Genomic DNA, 16,636 nt, shown 5'->3' with positions numbered 1-16,636 from the left:
CCTCCTGTGTGGGTTTTGCTCCATTTGAAGAAACATTGTTTCCTCCACAGTTCTTTGGGAAATTCTTGGTATGCCCATTTTAAAACTGCCTTTCTATATTGGTGATTATAAATGACTCACATGGACCTTCGGTATTTCTTGTGCCATTTGAAAAGATACCGACATTTAAGGGAAGGCTCAAAGCAAGATAGGGCTTAATTAATGTGAATGTATCCCTGAGTAGTTACTTTGTCTGGTTTACTGGAAATCAAATAATGGTTGTGTGGCAAAGCTCTGCATCTTCTGAGAAGTTCTGAGTGTGAAAGGAAACGCTTGTTATCAGCTGGCATAGATTCAGCGGGTTGTGTAATTTTTGCAGCATATGTACTGAAGAACATTGATTTGTAGGTCTAATTCCTTTATTAATATTAAGAATGTAATATTGGAGAGGAGGGTGGAAGAATGAGGTTCCTCCCTTGAGGTCTAGAGGACCTTGCCTCTAAAAAAGAATTTTTTTGTCTCAAAGCTTAGGCAAACAGATATGAGTCATTTCATCTCTCCTTTCAAAGAGGTATAATGGATGTGTTAATGGAGGCATTTTGGAGTGAACTCCTCCAAAATTGGCATTCCTGAGGAAAGCAGGCGAAATTACCCTGAAATCTCCTCTCTGTTGCTGAAGAGGGATAGATGACATCTGCTGAGTAATTTCTATTCTGTACACCATCTGAGAAGGAAATACAGGGTAATTTAAACCCCCTTTTTTCTACCATGGTTAATAAAATAAACAGGGAGCTGGATATGCTGAAATCTAAATAAGAGGGTCCTATATCAATGGATTATTACCTTATCTTTTCTGAACGTGACGTTCACTTGAATACCTGGAATCGTAATAGCTACTCAAGATAAGAAATGGAGGGAAATTCAATAACAGTAAGAGGCCTGGTAACTTATGAGATCTTGATTAGCCTTCAGCTGCACCTAAATGTTGGAAAAGGATTCCCTGTACTGTACGCAAAGGGACCTGAATAGCAGTGTGAGCACCATTCCCTCATTGCAGAGGAGCACTAACAACTGGCTTTTGCTTAAGGCTTTTTTGAACTTAAGGCTTTCTTGTATTCATATATATGTGTGAACCTTCTGACTCTTCCATGGATGACCGTTTTTCACCCTTATTTTTAATTGCTTTAAAATTCCAGCTTTGCTGGCTGTGGACGGTAGGTAGCTCTGTCCCCTGCAGTGGCCTCAGAGATCTTTCTGGCTGGGGAGGGGTGCATGTGCAGCTCTGAATCTCCTGAATACCATCAAATCTGAAATTGGACTTCCTCTTCTTAGTAGAGGCCATAAACCAGGTCACGACATTGGGTGGTGGTTTACTCTTCCCATGGGAGAGTGAGCATGGGGAAGGGAGAAGAGGAATCTGGCCCCTCCAGCTGCCCACCCTGGGAGGGTCTATGAGCTGGTCTGCCGCCTCGCTGCTGGCCGGCAGCGCGGTGGAAATGGTGGACGTGCGTCAAAGGGAAGGCCCAGATATCTCCTTCTCGGGCAGCAGAGCCTGGGTCAGTTTGTGCCTGTCGTGCGCCTGCACCTGGATGAGGGCAAATTGTTTCTTGTGTTGGATGCCATTTGGCTCTGTTGCAGAAGTGGCACAGCGGCGTAAACAGGGAGGGTTTGATACAGAGTGCTGCTGTTGTGTTAAGAGGGCTGAACAGCACGCTGTAAATCTTAGGAGATGAATTCAGTGTTAACAAATACTTTTTTTAAAGGTCCGATTAGATGAGGAATGCAGCAATTTGCCAATCCAAATGAACACTAACTCTAAAAAGACAGGAATTTGTTTTCTACTAGGTTAGTGCTCTGATCTGGACTCATCCCATGGCCTCGTGGCTGTAGACCAAAAGCACGAGCGAGGGCAGGACTATGTGAGTAACGTGAGGCTCGGACCTCCGCTTTCAGCATCGGTGCAACTTTATATTGACTCGAACTGCCTGTGAAACCACAGCCCAAGTTGTGTTCTCTGGGTTTTTTTCTGCATACATGGTTGAAATCCCAGGATGTATCAGATGATCTCCAGGGGATAGGGGGAGGCAAAACCTTGAGCATCAAACTGTGTTGAGCCTTCTGGAGCTGAACCTGAACGTTTTGCTTCAGTTTGGCTGTTTTGCGTTTGGGGAGGTGCAGCTGGGGAGATTGGGGAGATGATGTCGAGGAAGGGGAAGCCTGGAAGCGTGGAAAAGCTGTTTCCCCTTGAAGTGATGCTCTGGGCTAGTGTCAACATGAACACCAAGTCATGACCTCTCATGTCTACTCAAAATATTTCCTATGGTAACCTGCATCTTGAAATGAAACTCAAGACGGAATTTAGAATTCGTAGCACAAAAGTTAATACTAAACTCTTTGCTGCAAAAGCATTGCAAAGCAAGTAATAAACATCTCATTTTATGGGGTCTATCTCCATCTGCAAATATAAGGCAAGCCAAAATGTGAGGCTGTCATTTAATGGCTGTCACATTTGCAACAGATGCTTTTTGATGACTGTGCACAAATCATGGGGCCAGTGAATATTTCCAACGATACAGCTCTTGACTTTCACAAATGAACAGTCATAAGAAGGGATGATACACCTGAAACCTCCAGCTCTACCAAAAAAGATGACAGCAGCTCATTAAAAAGTTTCTCTCCATTTTCCCATACAATAGTAGGTATGGGCACACAATCAGGGACAACTGTGGGTTGGGTTGGTATGACCGAAAGAAGTATGTCCCAAAAGTTCAGCAGCTGGGGAGTTAGTAGGACTTGGTGGAAATAATCCTTATTCTTAAACTAATTGCAGAAATGCAACCTGACTGGTGAGTACAATCTACTGTTGCAAGACTAATGGCTAGAGATTTAGAAAGGGATTCTTTCAAACCACTGGTAGATACCAGCTCTCAAAGAGGTCACATGAATACTATAGACAATGGTATATATAATATATATACAATGGTATATACATTAGGCAATACTAAACTTCTGATCCGGGGAGCAGTCACTTGTTTATATAGTTTAACATGGAATAGGTGCTGCTAGGTTGGTAGGAACAAATAAAATGTGATAATGAATTTTAAAAAAATGGATTCACTGTTAATAACTGTAAAGATGGTAAGTTAGGATGAGATTTACAGATTTATTTCTTAAAATGCGTGTTACCGAAAACACGGAAATATCTACATATGCTTCACGTCCTGAAAAACAGTGTTTAGGTGTGTCATTGTATCCTCAAGAAGCCCTTGCTCTCACAGAGGTACAGCCTGTTGTCAGAGGGACCTGCAGCCCTTGCCAAAGAGCGGTGGTAGGCAGCAGAAAGGGTCTGTGCCCCCAGCTTGCTTTCACCACCTGAAACTGGGAAGTTTGACTCAGAGTATAGCTAGGATTTAATCTGGAGGACACCCTTTGGGGACGGTAAAGCCAAGAGGGGCAGGATCCTGCTCAGTCCCTTGCAGCAGATGTGTGAGTGTTCGTCTAGCACATCAGACACATATTTGCTTCTGGTTTCGCTGATTTTAATTGTTTTATTCAGAAATACTATTTAGCCTTGCAGAGACTGCTCCTGCAGTCATTGACATGGGGATCTTAATCCAATACTTAGTATTTTATTATAAATTGCCTCAGATGTTTAGCAGGGGCTCTGACAGCTCAGCTGGCCATAGTTTTTACCATGATGTGTAGCAGGTGTCCCCAGTGAGCGCCGTAAAGCCTGGAACAGCTGGGAAGCTGCCAGGTGCAGGTGGCTGTCCTGCTTACCCCTCTGCCCTAAAGGGGGGGACCAGTGGTTCCAGGTGTGATGCTCCCCTTGTGTCAAGCTGTTTCCTGGGCTGCAATTTGGTACCTAATCAGGGGCCTGCGTACTGAGAAAACAAGGAAAAACATCAGCGAGGTAAAGCTCTTGGTCCTCTGCTAATGCAGGAGATGTGAAGGGGGAAGGACCTGTCTGGGTTTCTTTGCCTTTTTGTTTACTAGCACTTTATAACAGGGAGTGTTTTCACCTTACAACTCTAAAAACTGATCGGAAAGAGCAATTGTTCAAGCAGTGTGGAATTCATAGAGATCAAGCAGATAGTGGTATCCAGATGGAAAAGCAAATGCTAAACGTCTTGGAAAAGTTTCCTTGAAATTACAGGAAATGTACTTTCTGTAACTCCAGAACTAGTAGTAGAAAAGGAAAAAGGGAGGGTGAAAATCAGCCAGTTAGTATTACAATAACATAGAAAAAGGCAGAACTTAATGTTTCATGATTGTGCCGGCATTACGCAAGCAAAGGACAGCATCTTGTAAGTTAGAAACCACAGCATGTAAGTAGCCTTGTTGCCTTGGCTGCATGGAGAAAAGTAAAAGAAACTGTAAATGCTGTTGTGTGCAACTTCCCCTTGTACTGCATCTGACACAGAAGAAATAATTCACTAAAGCATTCGATATCCCACAACCTCGTAGTATAGTTAGCTTTTATGATGCAAACGACCCATCATTTTATAAGTTGAACAATTCCCAGGGACTAAAATGTTCCACCAGAACCCAATCTCATTGAATTCCTTTGTTCTCAGTTCTCTCAATGAGCCCAATTAAGTCCAGGTGGAAATGATTGTGCTTCAAAATGACTTGCAGAGACCCAGCAGCCGTAGTGAGCTCTGGGTGAAAGGAAGGTCAGGTTCTTCCTGAAGCCTGCTCCGTAGCCCTTGTGTTTTTGCAGAGCCCTGTGCCTACAAGCCCCAGGCACTGCCATGCTGTGACTTTCAGCAAAATGTGTAAGTATGTGATTTTTTTAGTAGTTCTTTTCTAAAGAATTTTATGAATTCTCAGGAGTGGAAGTTTTGATTTTATTTGAATGATTCTTTGTAGTAATTGGCATGAGTGGGGAGTTTAGGGGAATGCTGGTGTCTGTAACGATGGAGCTCTCTTATCCTGCCCTTGGTGTTTCATAATGTCAGCTGTACTTCTGGCTTCTTGAATTTGTGTTTGAATTCTGGTGTGGAAGACCGAGAGTGACCAAAGCTGTGCTGCAGTGGTGGATTTGAGTTTTCAGGAAAGTTTTCTCCTTCAGCCTGAAGCCCTCTTGTAAAGGGTTCTCTGCATTTGCTCAGCACGAGAAGTATGCAGCTGGTATTTGGAGAGGGCTAAGAAAAGTAAGAAAGAGAAATCCAAATTTATTTGGTAAATATCATGACACCTGATAAATATAGTTCTTCAGTGAAATGAGAGAAAAACTGCTTTCAAAGAGCGAGCTCTTCAGAGGAGAGCTAGGAGTTGTGTTGTAGCCCCAAGCATGCTGCTGGCACTTCCTTGGGAGTACTGATAGGGACTTGGGCCCGAACCTTTAGAAAAGTTTAGCCTTTTTTTTTTTTCCTTTTTTTTTTCTTTTTTTCCAACTCTAGTTGATTTTTCTAAAATGAAATGAATTTCTAGTTTGCAATGTGCCTGGATGGGAAGGGCCTGGGTGGGCTGTGGTGTTGTTGGAATTAGAAGGTTCTGGAAATACTGGAGAAACTTGATTGTGGTGAGACTTTTCTTCAACCCGAACTGAAGCAACTGGCAAAGGCTGGATAAAGATTAAACTTTGGGGTGTTTGTCGAAGGTGAACGCCTGATTCTGTATGGCTTGCCTCTCCCTGCCTGCTTAAGGTTGTGAATGCTGCCTGTGCTGTCTGTCCTTGTTCACAATACTTACTGTCTGTATGCATTTGGTGACATTGGATTTTATGCTGTGGTTAAAAGTACCTTCTCCTCTGTGTATGCTGGAGCTCCTATTTCTCTCTAGTGCCACTGGACTATTTGGAGAATCTCTCTTTCTGAATATGAATGACAGGGAGGGGGGAAAAAAGGGTAACTTGTAATTAAAAGCAGTACATTCCTTTGAGCATGGTCCTTTCCTGAGTTTGTCCTCCTCACCCACCACAGTTTTCAGTAGTGTCACTGTGACACTGCCTATGTTCAGAGATTGTTGCTCCTGGAAAAACACCAGCCCTGACCTGCCACTGTCCTGTCCCGGTGCTTGCTCGGGAAGCTGTAACTTCTTCTGGTGGGCCTGGGAAGAAATGCCCTGTTCTGCAGGGGTTGTGTTGAGCAGGGCTGACATAGCGGCTGGTAGCACTAAAGCAGAAGGCAATGTGGAGAAATGTGCATCATCCCCTCTCTCATGTGCAGTCCATCTCCCAATAAGGTAGTACAGCCTTCAGCTGCTGCTTCTCACCAGGGAGGTGATAGTGCCCCTGTACTCGGCACTGGTGAGGCCGCACCTCAAGTACTGTGTTCAGTTTTGGGCCCCTCACTACAAGAAGGACATCGAGGTGCTGGAGCGTGTCCAGAGGAGGGCAACGAAGTTGGTGAAGGGTCTAGAGCACAAGTCTTATGAGGAGCGGTTGAGGGAACTGGGGTTGCTCAGTCTGGAGAAGAGGAGGCTGAGGGGAGACCTTATTGCTCTCTACAACTACCTGAAAGGAGGTTGTAGTGAGGTGGGGGTCGGCCTCTTCTCCCTAGTAATGAGTGATAGGACGAGAGGAAATGGCCTCAAGCTGTGCCAGGGCAGGTTTAGGTTAGACATTAGGAAAAACTTCTTCACCGAAAGGGTGGTCAAGCATTGGAACAGGCTGCCCAGGGAAGTGGTTGAGTCTCCATCCCTGGAGGTATTTAAAGAACGGATAGATACAGTGCTTGAAGACATGGTATAGATGGACTTAGTAGTGATAGATTGACGGTTGGACTCAATCTTAAGGGTCTTTTCCAACCTTGACAATTCTATGATTCTACGATTCTCATGGCTTGCCACCACTCCTATGTGGTTTTCCTCCAACCAAGTGCATAGCCTGCTGGTATCCTTGGGTCCTGTACCCTAAAGGTGTCCTGTGCTGGCTGGTTTCCTTCATTGCCATGTGCCGGTATGCTCTGTTCCTGCATGTTATTGCTGCCTTGCCAGCTCTGATTCAGGCACGGTTATGAGAATAGATTAATTGTATCTTCAACTGGATGTTCAGCAGCTTCACTGGTCACTTCTGATCCATCACTGAACACATTGAACCATGACCTTTGTGTTTCCAAATATGTGATCTCCAAAGGGCCTTGTAAATCCCTCTGCATTACAGCAAAACTGCTTTAACAATTTTTACGTGGCTAATGGCAATAGTATAGCCATAGAGTAGATGCCTTGTATGTCTGTTGTGTATGTTCTGCTTTAGTTAAAAACGATCTTCTGATGTCTGGAGGACCAAGGCAGGACCATTTTTTTTTTTTTTTTGATCCAAGATATGCATAAGTGCACTGACACTTATTTGCTGTATTTCTTTGCATTCACTGGCTGAACTTTCCCATGCCAGACTTAGATTTGGTTGCTAAAAAACAGAGTGCAGTTGCTGCAGTTTGTAGGGTTATTGGTCTGGCCTCCCATTTAAAACTTATCAACTTCCTCAACATGTTATTCTTAGCATTAACCTTATATTTTGTCTTTCTATGTATTCCATCATGGAAAACATGCAGCCCAGCGTTAGTCACAGGAACAGCAGATTTCATTAGTGGGCAAGCTGCACCCTGTTCCAAGTTGTGCAAAGCTGTTTATTGATCTTGTGATTGTAGAAATGAAAGAGTTGCCTGTGTTTTAGCTGGGCTGGTGTGTGGTATGTGTGGCTATATACATTTACACATGCATATGTGTTTTATGTATTTATAGTTTATATATTTAAATAAATATAGGTGTATACTTATTTAATGTGTATTTATAATATATATGTATTTAATAATAGCAACATAAGAATCCTGCCATCCGTTTGGCTTCAATCTGGGCAAACACCCTGGCTGGTCACGACATGCAAGATACTCGTAGAGGTAGAATTTCTTGTGTGAGGATAGACTGATTGGTCACTTATGACACCTTTTAATAATACCTACACAAGTCAGTGACTTGTGGTAGGCTGTTTCACTACCTCAACCATGAGCTCCGTTTCCTGAAATACTTGATGTAAAATCATTTTTCCAATAGAGCATTTTATTTGTGCTGCGTGATGATCTTTCATTGTGCCCTCTATGTTGCTGATGGGTAACACGTGACATGACAGGTCTATGAATGTGACAGTTGTGACTGTGCCCCCTTTAAAGTAATCATCAATATAGTGAGCGAGATTCTTGACCATTATATTATATTCTACTGGCAGAATTTCCAGCAGATGCTGAGGTACTGTTTAAAGTGAGCTTGCATCATTTGTGACAAAGACATAGGAAAGAGATTCTGCAGTTCCAAGGCAAACTTTCCATGACTGAAAAGTGTTACAGTGTGTACTTGCTTTCTATGTCCTGGATTTTCATACATGAGTGAACATATATTAATAATTTGGGAATTGCCAGGCATCCCGTTCTACTTCATAGCACTCTGTTTGTCCAGATGTCATTTAGAGTGGCAGCTTTGCCATTCTTGAGGTAACTTATTCCTAGGCTAGTTCAATTTACACTGTGCCCCAAAATGATTGATTACCTGATCTCCTAATTATTTAACCTGGGGTGCTGGGTTTTGCTTGGCATTGCATAGCTCTCAAGGAATTGGTTTTCTGTCTTGCTGTTCTGGCTCACACTGGCACACACTGAGGGGTTCAGTCCTGACTTTCTTCTTTCCTCCATCAGTGTGGGAAGCTGAGAACTACTCTGTACAAATATGAAGGCTTCCTTGAGAAGAAGGTTGCTTCATATGTCAGTTTGTGTCAGGACAGAGTTTTAGCAGCAGGGTTTTTTCTGTTAGACGCCAGGGAGGCTATATCCCTATTTTCCATTGACCTCTTGAAAGAAATGGAAAGACTGGGTGTATGCTTAGATCTAAGTGTGTTTGTATTTGGACAAGCTGTGGTGGTTGACGTGGTTAATATTCAATCACTCCTGTGTCATTATTGAGATGAGGTGACCTTGCAATGCCTCTTATATGGCAGTTCCTAGATGGATGTGATGGATCCAGTATCCACTGGCAGGGTTACAATATTTGCCTATCGATATGAGGAGCGATACTGAAAAGAAGGTTAGTTTAAGACGACATTACACTGTTTCCCCTCTTTCCCTCCTCTTCCCTCCACCCAAAATGACTCATTCCTGGCACCTGATGATGGTTAGTGTCTCATATACACAACACTTGGTGGTTATAATTGGTGTGTGGTTTGTCAATGATTATTTACTTGGTTATGGAGGGGCTTACAGGTGTTACTATTGATGCCAGCTCTAATAAGGGGTTATTCAGTTGGTGCATGTTTTGGGAGAGTAGTCCTTTATGAGGATATACAGATGTCAGAAACCAATAAGAGACCGTCATGCCTGCCTCTTCCTCGCAGTTATTGGGAACTTGCTCTAGGAGGGAGCCTAATTTCTGATTCAGTGACATCTGCAGCCTGTATGTCAGTGTGTTGGTTTGGGCTGGATGACTTGTGTTGGGTGCAGGACTTTATGTGCTGGCAACCTGAAGAAAAAAATAATATTTTTTTTTAACTGCTAAAATTTATATCTCGCTGGAAACTCTTGCTGCTTCCAGGAGCAATTAGCGTATGCAGGGTGCTTTGGGCCCTCATGGATGTAAATTGGGCCTTAGCATAGAGGAGGTGCATCTCTGCATTAGAATTGCACCAGAAGTTGCCTTTGGTCTGTAGCTATGAGGGGCATCGCCTGAAATGCTCGCTGTGTTAAAGCAGGCATCGTTTTAAAAACCAGTGGCTGTCACTTAATGTAAGAATGGGAAAACAATAGCTCATGTTTTCATTTGCTGCCTCAATATTTCTAATGCCAGTTCTGGTGAGAATCTGCACTTCCCCAGAATTTATACTGTGTGCCTGGTGGAGAGGACAGTGGTGTTAAAACCCAGGTGCCCTGACTCTAGGCTGCTAAATATATATATATATTTTTTTGTCATCTTGCACAGACTTGTCCTTCTTTATGTTTATTTCCCTTCAGTATAGACGGCCCAATGCATACCTGCTTTGCGAAGCATTTTGAAAACTACAGACAAAAGGAACACTTCTGGCATGGCAAATCTCTCTTGCATATTTGGCATATTCATTTGTACAGCTCTTAAAGGTGTACACCTCCAGCAGTGTCTTATCCAACTAAATCTTGTGAACTGCATTTCCAGGTAGGAGTAGCCAACTGCTGTTATTGGGGACAGTTGTGCCACGACTTTGATGAGAAGAGGCGTGTAGCGTAGTTTTGGGAGAGGAAACCTCATCTAGAGCTGCAGTGGCTGCACTCCCATGGCAAGGAGGTTGAAAAAAACCCTCTAAATAGATTTTTTTTTTTCTTTTAATTATCCCCCCCCATCACTAAATTGGTCTACATATGTGCACCCACTAGCACAGAAAGTAAGCCCAGTCTACAAAGCCGTGGTAAGAGTGTTTCAAACCTCTGGGGACTCTAGGGCAGAGATCAAGCCGTGTCTTGCACGCTTGGGATGTGAAACCATTTTGATTGCATCTGAAATGAAAGTGACTTGTTGAGTTCTTGGCTTTTATTACCACTGTGTTTAGTGACTGTAGATCTCTGCTTCCCAATGACCTTGTGTCCCAGAGACTAAGCCTTCGTAATGTTGACGATCTATTAATCTTAATATTTATCCTCAAAATACATAAAAAGGAATTATGACCTTGGCCTAAGAAATGAAAATAAATAGGTAAGGGAAGCTATTATTTATTTTTTCAACATTTGCATTCTGTGTATGACTTCACAAAGTGTTTTTCTAACATGAATTCGTCTTTTCTAACACTCTGATACCCCACTGATTTGTTCTTAAAATACTCCTTTCTGCACAGCAAGCTTAGTGCTTCGTAGACCACCCAGAACAATTGTACTTAAAATGCAAGCTACATCTAGTGATTGAGCCTTTTTTACAGTTTCAAATAATATTTTGTCTTCCTTGTCATTTTTTAATTAAAGCTTATGTTTTATACATGAGATCTTGGAGGATTAAGAAAGGGAGTGGCTGTTCTCCTCCTATTTGCAAAACCCACAGGGGGTATTTAGCCTGATCTCGTTTGAGCTCACGTTTGTCTGACAGAGCTTACTCTAATGTCAAGGAGGTATAGATTGCACCTATGCAAATAATAGACGTATTTGCTCATGCTAAGAGATTGATTAGTGTGCATCCATCAGTGGCTGGCAAGACGTGTTCTCTGTCATGCTGGGCAGTTTCCATCTGTAGGTTGTTTCTGCAGTAAAACTGTTCTCTTCCTTTAAATTCTCTGAGTCCCTCCAGCTTCAGTTTCAAAGGAGTGTAAATTCAGTTTTAAAGTATGTAATGCTGGAAGAAGTTGCCATACCTGCATCTCAAGGAAGTAGAGGTGAGGTGCAGCAGGCAGTGAAATAGCACTCAGACCAAGCCAAAGCTGGAGGAGGAACCCACCAAGCTGGAGACCCCCTGCTCAGCAGCCACGTGTCCCTGGCACAGCTCTTCCACCTGGACTTGGCCCGAGGTACAGGAGCTCTTGGGATGCTTGGGGAAGATCCGCTAGGAGAAATACCACCGTTTCCCATGTCATTTTGGCAACAGCTGCCCAGTGCAGTGGTAGCATGTTCCCCATCCCCTGGAAAAGAAAAAAAAAAAAAGGCAAACCAAATGAACTGGAACAGCCTGCAAGGAGTTACGTGATGTGGTGCATGGCCCTGCACCCAAGGGGACCCAGTGGAGAGTGAGTGTGTGGGAAAAGGCTGCTTAAACTGACACTGAAAAAATATCTGTCAAACTACGTGTTGGCTCCTCATATAGCAATTTTGCTGTCTTTTAGCTAGAGTTACGTAATTGTGCAAAGCTTCCTAATTTGTCACTAGAGAGGAATTTTCAGCTTGGGAGAAACATCTATTTAGTAGATGTGTAAATATGAGGGGCCCATATTCTTAGGCATGTTTTGCTGTCAGAGTACACCTATGTGGATTTTTTTTTAATTTCATTCTCAATGGAGAGTTCTTCTGGCCTTTTGGAGATGTATTCTGTATTACACTTTGAGATGTATAGAATGCTAAAGCCTACTTCACTTTTTCTGCCATTTCTTGCTCTCTTGACAATAGTTTAGTTGTTTATTAAACTCAGACGACAAGCAATAATTTGACTTGCCTCCCATGAAGCCGATCTACAGTCAATATTGCTTTGCAGCCAACAACCAGAACAGCAAAATAACATTTTCAAAGGAGAAAATTGTACTGCCAAAGCATCCCCTAATGACTTGGGGCTCAAGGCCTGAAAAGGGTTGTCTGCTACAACAGCCTCCCTCAGTTGTAACGCAGTTGTTAAAAGCAGCTTCACAAGTTATCGTGGAAACTCGTGCTCTGTAGGATTTCTTAAGATGTTTACCTTGCCAAATATATGACAAACCAGTGAGAAACTGCTAACAGTGGACATGAGAAAATCATCTTAGCAGTTGCCTATTCAGCCATCCTGGATCTCCACAGAGGCAGCTGGGAGATCCCAGCAGATGAAGATGACATTGAGCCTGTTTTCAGTGAAGGAGTTTTGGAGGTGCAGAACAAGAGACAAGGACCAAGTTGAAGGTGGATCTGGGTTGCAAAGAGGGAAGGGAAAGTCCATTTTTGGTCGCTAGATAAAAGATCCTCAAGTGTTGAACAGGGGAAGATGCTGGGCTTGGTTTCCACTGTGTTTTAGTGGTTACATTGCTGATGTGTGCACAGATCGATTAGAAATGTGACTGCAGGAATGTGTGTTGGGTAGCTTGAGGTTAGCTCACGTTGGCAGCACTGGAGCTCAAGGTGTCATCTAGTCCCTATCTGTCCTAGGGAGCCTTTAGCTACAAAAATGCTAAATCAAAGGCATCCCTGAGTCAGTGGTGATGAGGCGAGCTGTTGGCTAAGGCATCCTGTGCCCTGTCACACAGCATGGAGCATCGCACTCTCCATAGACTGCTTTAGTGGGCCTCCCAGTTTCCCGCTGCCTTTCCAGGCAGTTACATCTTCTCTGCTGCAGGTTATGAGCTGCAGTAGAGCTAGCTCAAATACTGGGCCCCCCCAGTAGGGCCTAATGCTCGTGGGAGACTAGACGTGCCATGGATGTTTCCAATGTCAGTGTGCCTTGGGCCGCTATGCTCCTTCTAGGCAGCTTCTTGAGCTTGGTTCCTGGAATGGCTTTTGTAAATCGCACTGGAAACAGCAAAAAGCCTCCAAAACCAGTTGGCAAAGAAACTTTCTCAGCAGAGCTCGGATGTCAGAAAAGCAGGTTGCAGCTTGGTTGCCATTTGCACTGAATGTCTCTCACTGTGGGGGAAAATGAGAAGAAACTATTATTTTGAAATATCTTGTTGAGTGATGATTGATAAGAGCTGTTCATCACAGGGAAACTAATCCAGGAGTCAACAGGTGCCTCTTCTGCATTCTGCAGCCAGTCATGGAAAAAAAAAATAAGAGAGCACAACAGGTTATTCCAATTTGACATGCAGTGCCTGGGAACAACAACCGACAAGTCCCAATTTGTGTCCAGCTGCTTAAAAACTACCACCCAGCTTGGTATTATCCTTCTGCCCTCGGGGAGCTTGTCTTGTGAAAAAGGGTTATTGATGGCTGATTTCAGCATTCCTCAAGGCTGTGCTCATGGTGAAGTATCTGCCCCAAGTCCCGATTTCAAAGTAAATGATCTCTCGGTCGTAAATAAGAAATAGCTTTCTTTAATATATTCCCTTTGTCTATAATCTCAATTCTTATATAAATCACTCCATTCAAAGCTTTCTGCTTGCAAAGGCTGGGAGTTTGAGACACAAATCCTAGCAGAGGTGATGCTACAGTGTTTTCGAGTCCAGTTACATAATGGAGCGTAGTATGCCTGTAATCAGCGTTCAGTCCTCCCACTGCTCCCAGGAGCAGAGAGGTACCATTTCTCTTCCCCTTCTGTGCAGGTTGTTTATGTAAGTATCAGTGGATCATGACTGGAAGTATTAATCTCTGTAACCCAGAAAAGAAACGCAGTATTGCCAGTTACATGCTTGGAGTAGTTACCCATTTAAATCTGATTAATAATCTGCATTTCGTACAACTTTCCTGGTTAAACTCCACTTTCCCCACACTCCAAGAGCTTTGTAGAAGGGATCCTTCTCATTCTGAGCATTCATTTTGTGCATTTTAAGTGCAGCAAAGGTTTTTGAATTGTTGCAGGGCTCACAACGGAGCTGGTGGTGGGGACTGTATGGCCTGTGGGGTGGGTCCAGGCTGGCAGAAGTGTTGCCCCAACATGCTGCCTCCTTGCTACAGACCCCTGTCCTCGGGACCCCACAGGGTGGGCAGGGTCAAGGCCATGTGGACTGTCCTGACAGTTGGCTTTTTTTTTCTGTGGACTCGTTGCCTGAGACCACATCCCTTGGCATGTGCTGCATAGCCAAAACCTAGATACCACATGGCGATGCAATGCAGCTTCCTAAGTGCAGGTGTTTAATGCTATTTATCTACCTTGGGGTGAGGACAGCCAAACCTAGTAGAGCTGGTTTACAGCTGCTGCTCCAGAAAGGCCAGGTCTCCTGCAGCTCTCATGGCATATCTATCAACCCTGTGCAAATGTCCCAAACACATCAGGGCAGCTCAAATGACACTAAATGCCTACATTTTGGCATTTTGTGTAGGTAATGTGTGATAGCTGTAGCAGGCTGGTAGAAGATGGGGTCTAAGAGCCCCTGATGATGACAATATAAGTATGTATTGTAGAAAGGGGGTATTGGTAGTCTCTGCTTCTTGGCTATCTGTGCTAGTTAACTTAGTATTAGCTTCCTTTCCACTCCTCCTCTCTCTTTCCTTTTCTAATATCTCTGATGAATAAGTCTAGAAGCAAGGGTTGGTGGACACATCCTTCTTCCAGAAAGGGATTTCATCTGAGCTATTACTTTTTCTCAAAAAATAGCTCTGTCGGGTAGTTCGGTCCTCCCACTGCTCCCAGGAGCAGAGATGTACCATTTCTCTTCCCCGTCTGTGCAGGTTGTTTACGTAAGTATCGGTGGATCATGACTCGAAGTATTAATCTCTAACCCAGAAAAGAAAACAGTATTGCCAGCTACATGCTTGGAGTTGCATCATTATTAATCACCTGTAGCTACCACCGTCTGCAAAGCCATTCTTCTGTAGTTATTCATGGCTGCTTTGTGGCAGACAGTGTATAAACACAAATGAGAGATAATCCTGTTTTGATGAGTTGCAATCTAAATAAACAAGCTACACAAAACATGGAAGAAAGCAAAACTGTGAAATGCCTTAGCATATACAAACCCTTAATCTCTGTTTTTCAGCTCCACTTCTGTAAAATGGAGTACTGGTGTTATCTTCTAACTTCAGTTTAGACTGGAACCCCACCAGAATAGGGATTAGCTTCTAATTGTTGTTTTTTTTGTTCTTTTGTGCTTCTACTGTGCTGAGCATAAGATGCACTGATTTTGACTAGGAGCTGGGGGTACCGCTGCACAAAAAAAAGTGTGTTGCGGGAGTGGACATCTTCATTTCAAGGAAAACTGAGAGACGCAGAATGGCGTATGATCCATGTGATGCTAATTGCTACCTCTCATTGCCTCATTCACTCTACATATGCAAATGTGTCCTGCTGCCTTCAACTGTGCTTACGCAAAAAATGCAAGATGGAAGTTACAAGTGCCATTTGTACTACAATAAAAGTCAGGGCTTTTGTAATGAAATATGAATTCCTGAGCTTGATTCTTAAGTTACAAGGGAACCAAAAAAAGAAAAGCCTTTAGGAGTTTTCTACTGTTTTGTGTGTGTGTGTTTTTAAGTGTATTAAAATCACTGATCTATAGAACTGACCTTTGTGCCTGGTACATTCTATGTTTTAATAAAAGCCTTTTTACAGGAATAAGTGATCCTACTTTTTTTTTGTTTCAAAGAACAAAAACATCTGGGTGCATGAATCTCCTCTGGAATGTTTCACAAAATAAAGCTAATCCTATTCCTTTCCCCACCGCAGCTGATTCTGAATTGAGATATATAGTACATTTTTAAATGTTCAGCTGACTTCTATGCACAAGTGGAATCTGTAATAAAAACTTTAGTAAGCTTCTTTTGCCAATGTTTGAAAACTAAGGAACTCGTAAATAATAAAATCATGTGGTAGCCTTGGCAGGATGGTATTCAAGTGGCCCATGCTCTTTTGCTAAGTGTGAATTCAATGTGTCGTCAGTCAGTGCAGGGGGGAAAAAATGCACTGATCCTAGATGTATGAGTGCTTGCGGAAGGGGAGGCTGGACTGTAGCTGCAGCCTAGAGCACAAGATGCGGAAGCAGCTCTAACCCTAGAGCACCCCATGCTCCCTGCAGCATTTGTGGGGGGATCTCCATCTGCAGGACAGGGCTACTGGGAGCAGGGAGGAGGGTATTGCCTTCCCTCACTCAATCCCAGCAGTAATTCCTTTGCTTTGAACCTTGTTTAACGCCTTGTCCCCTTGCTCTGTCTCCTCAGCACGCAGGAGCTAGCAGAGAGGGATGAGTAACTGAACAATGCAATATTCCCTTGTGCAGAGCTCCCTGGACTCGATGGGAACTTTGCCAGTGCAAGATTGGATCCCACTAATGGGAAAGACTTACTTGGGGGAAGGACTAGATCAATGTGCTATTGTTCCCTATGCTATATTTAAATGCGTGTATTTCATGGAAATTTAAAAATTAAATTTGTACACCACATGTCTCTGTAGC

At 43.3% G+C, this 16,636-nt stretch overlaps 1 protein-coding gene across 2 annotated transcripts in view; it reads left to right on the top strand.

Moving 5' to 3' along the window:
• Window positions 1–3,145: 3,145 nt before the first annotated feature.
• Window positions 3,146–16,636, top strand: part of LOC148053234 (uncharacterized) — a 179,202-nt gene continuing 165,711 nt past the window's right edge. For both annotated transcript variants that reach the window (XR_015708684.1, XM_087776431.1), the window contains exon 1: window positions 3,146–4,757. Coding sequence is in view for 1 of the 2 variants with exons in the window: in XM_087776431.1 (XP_087632557.1) it covers window positions 4,754–4,757 (4 nt within the window). In the remaining variant the exon portion in view is untranslated. The remainder of the gene's footprint in view (window positions 4,758–16,636) is intronic.

Source organism: Nipponia nippon, unplaced genomic scaffold (genome assembly GCF_047370975.1).
Source record: "Nipponia nippon isolate SJK-2023a ecotype South Korea unplaced genomic scaffold, ASM4737097v1 scaffold_4, whole genome shotgun sequence".
Taxonomy (NCBI): domain Eukaryota; kingdom Metazoa; phylum Chordata; class Aves; order Pelecaniformes; family Threskiornithidae; genus Nipponia; species Nipponia nippon.
This window is presented reverse-complemented; position numbering and strand designations above follow the sequence as displayed.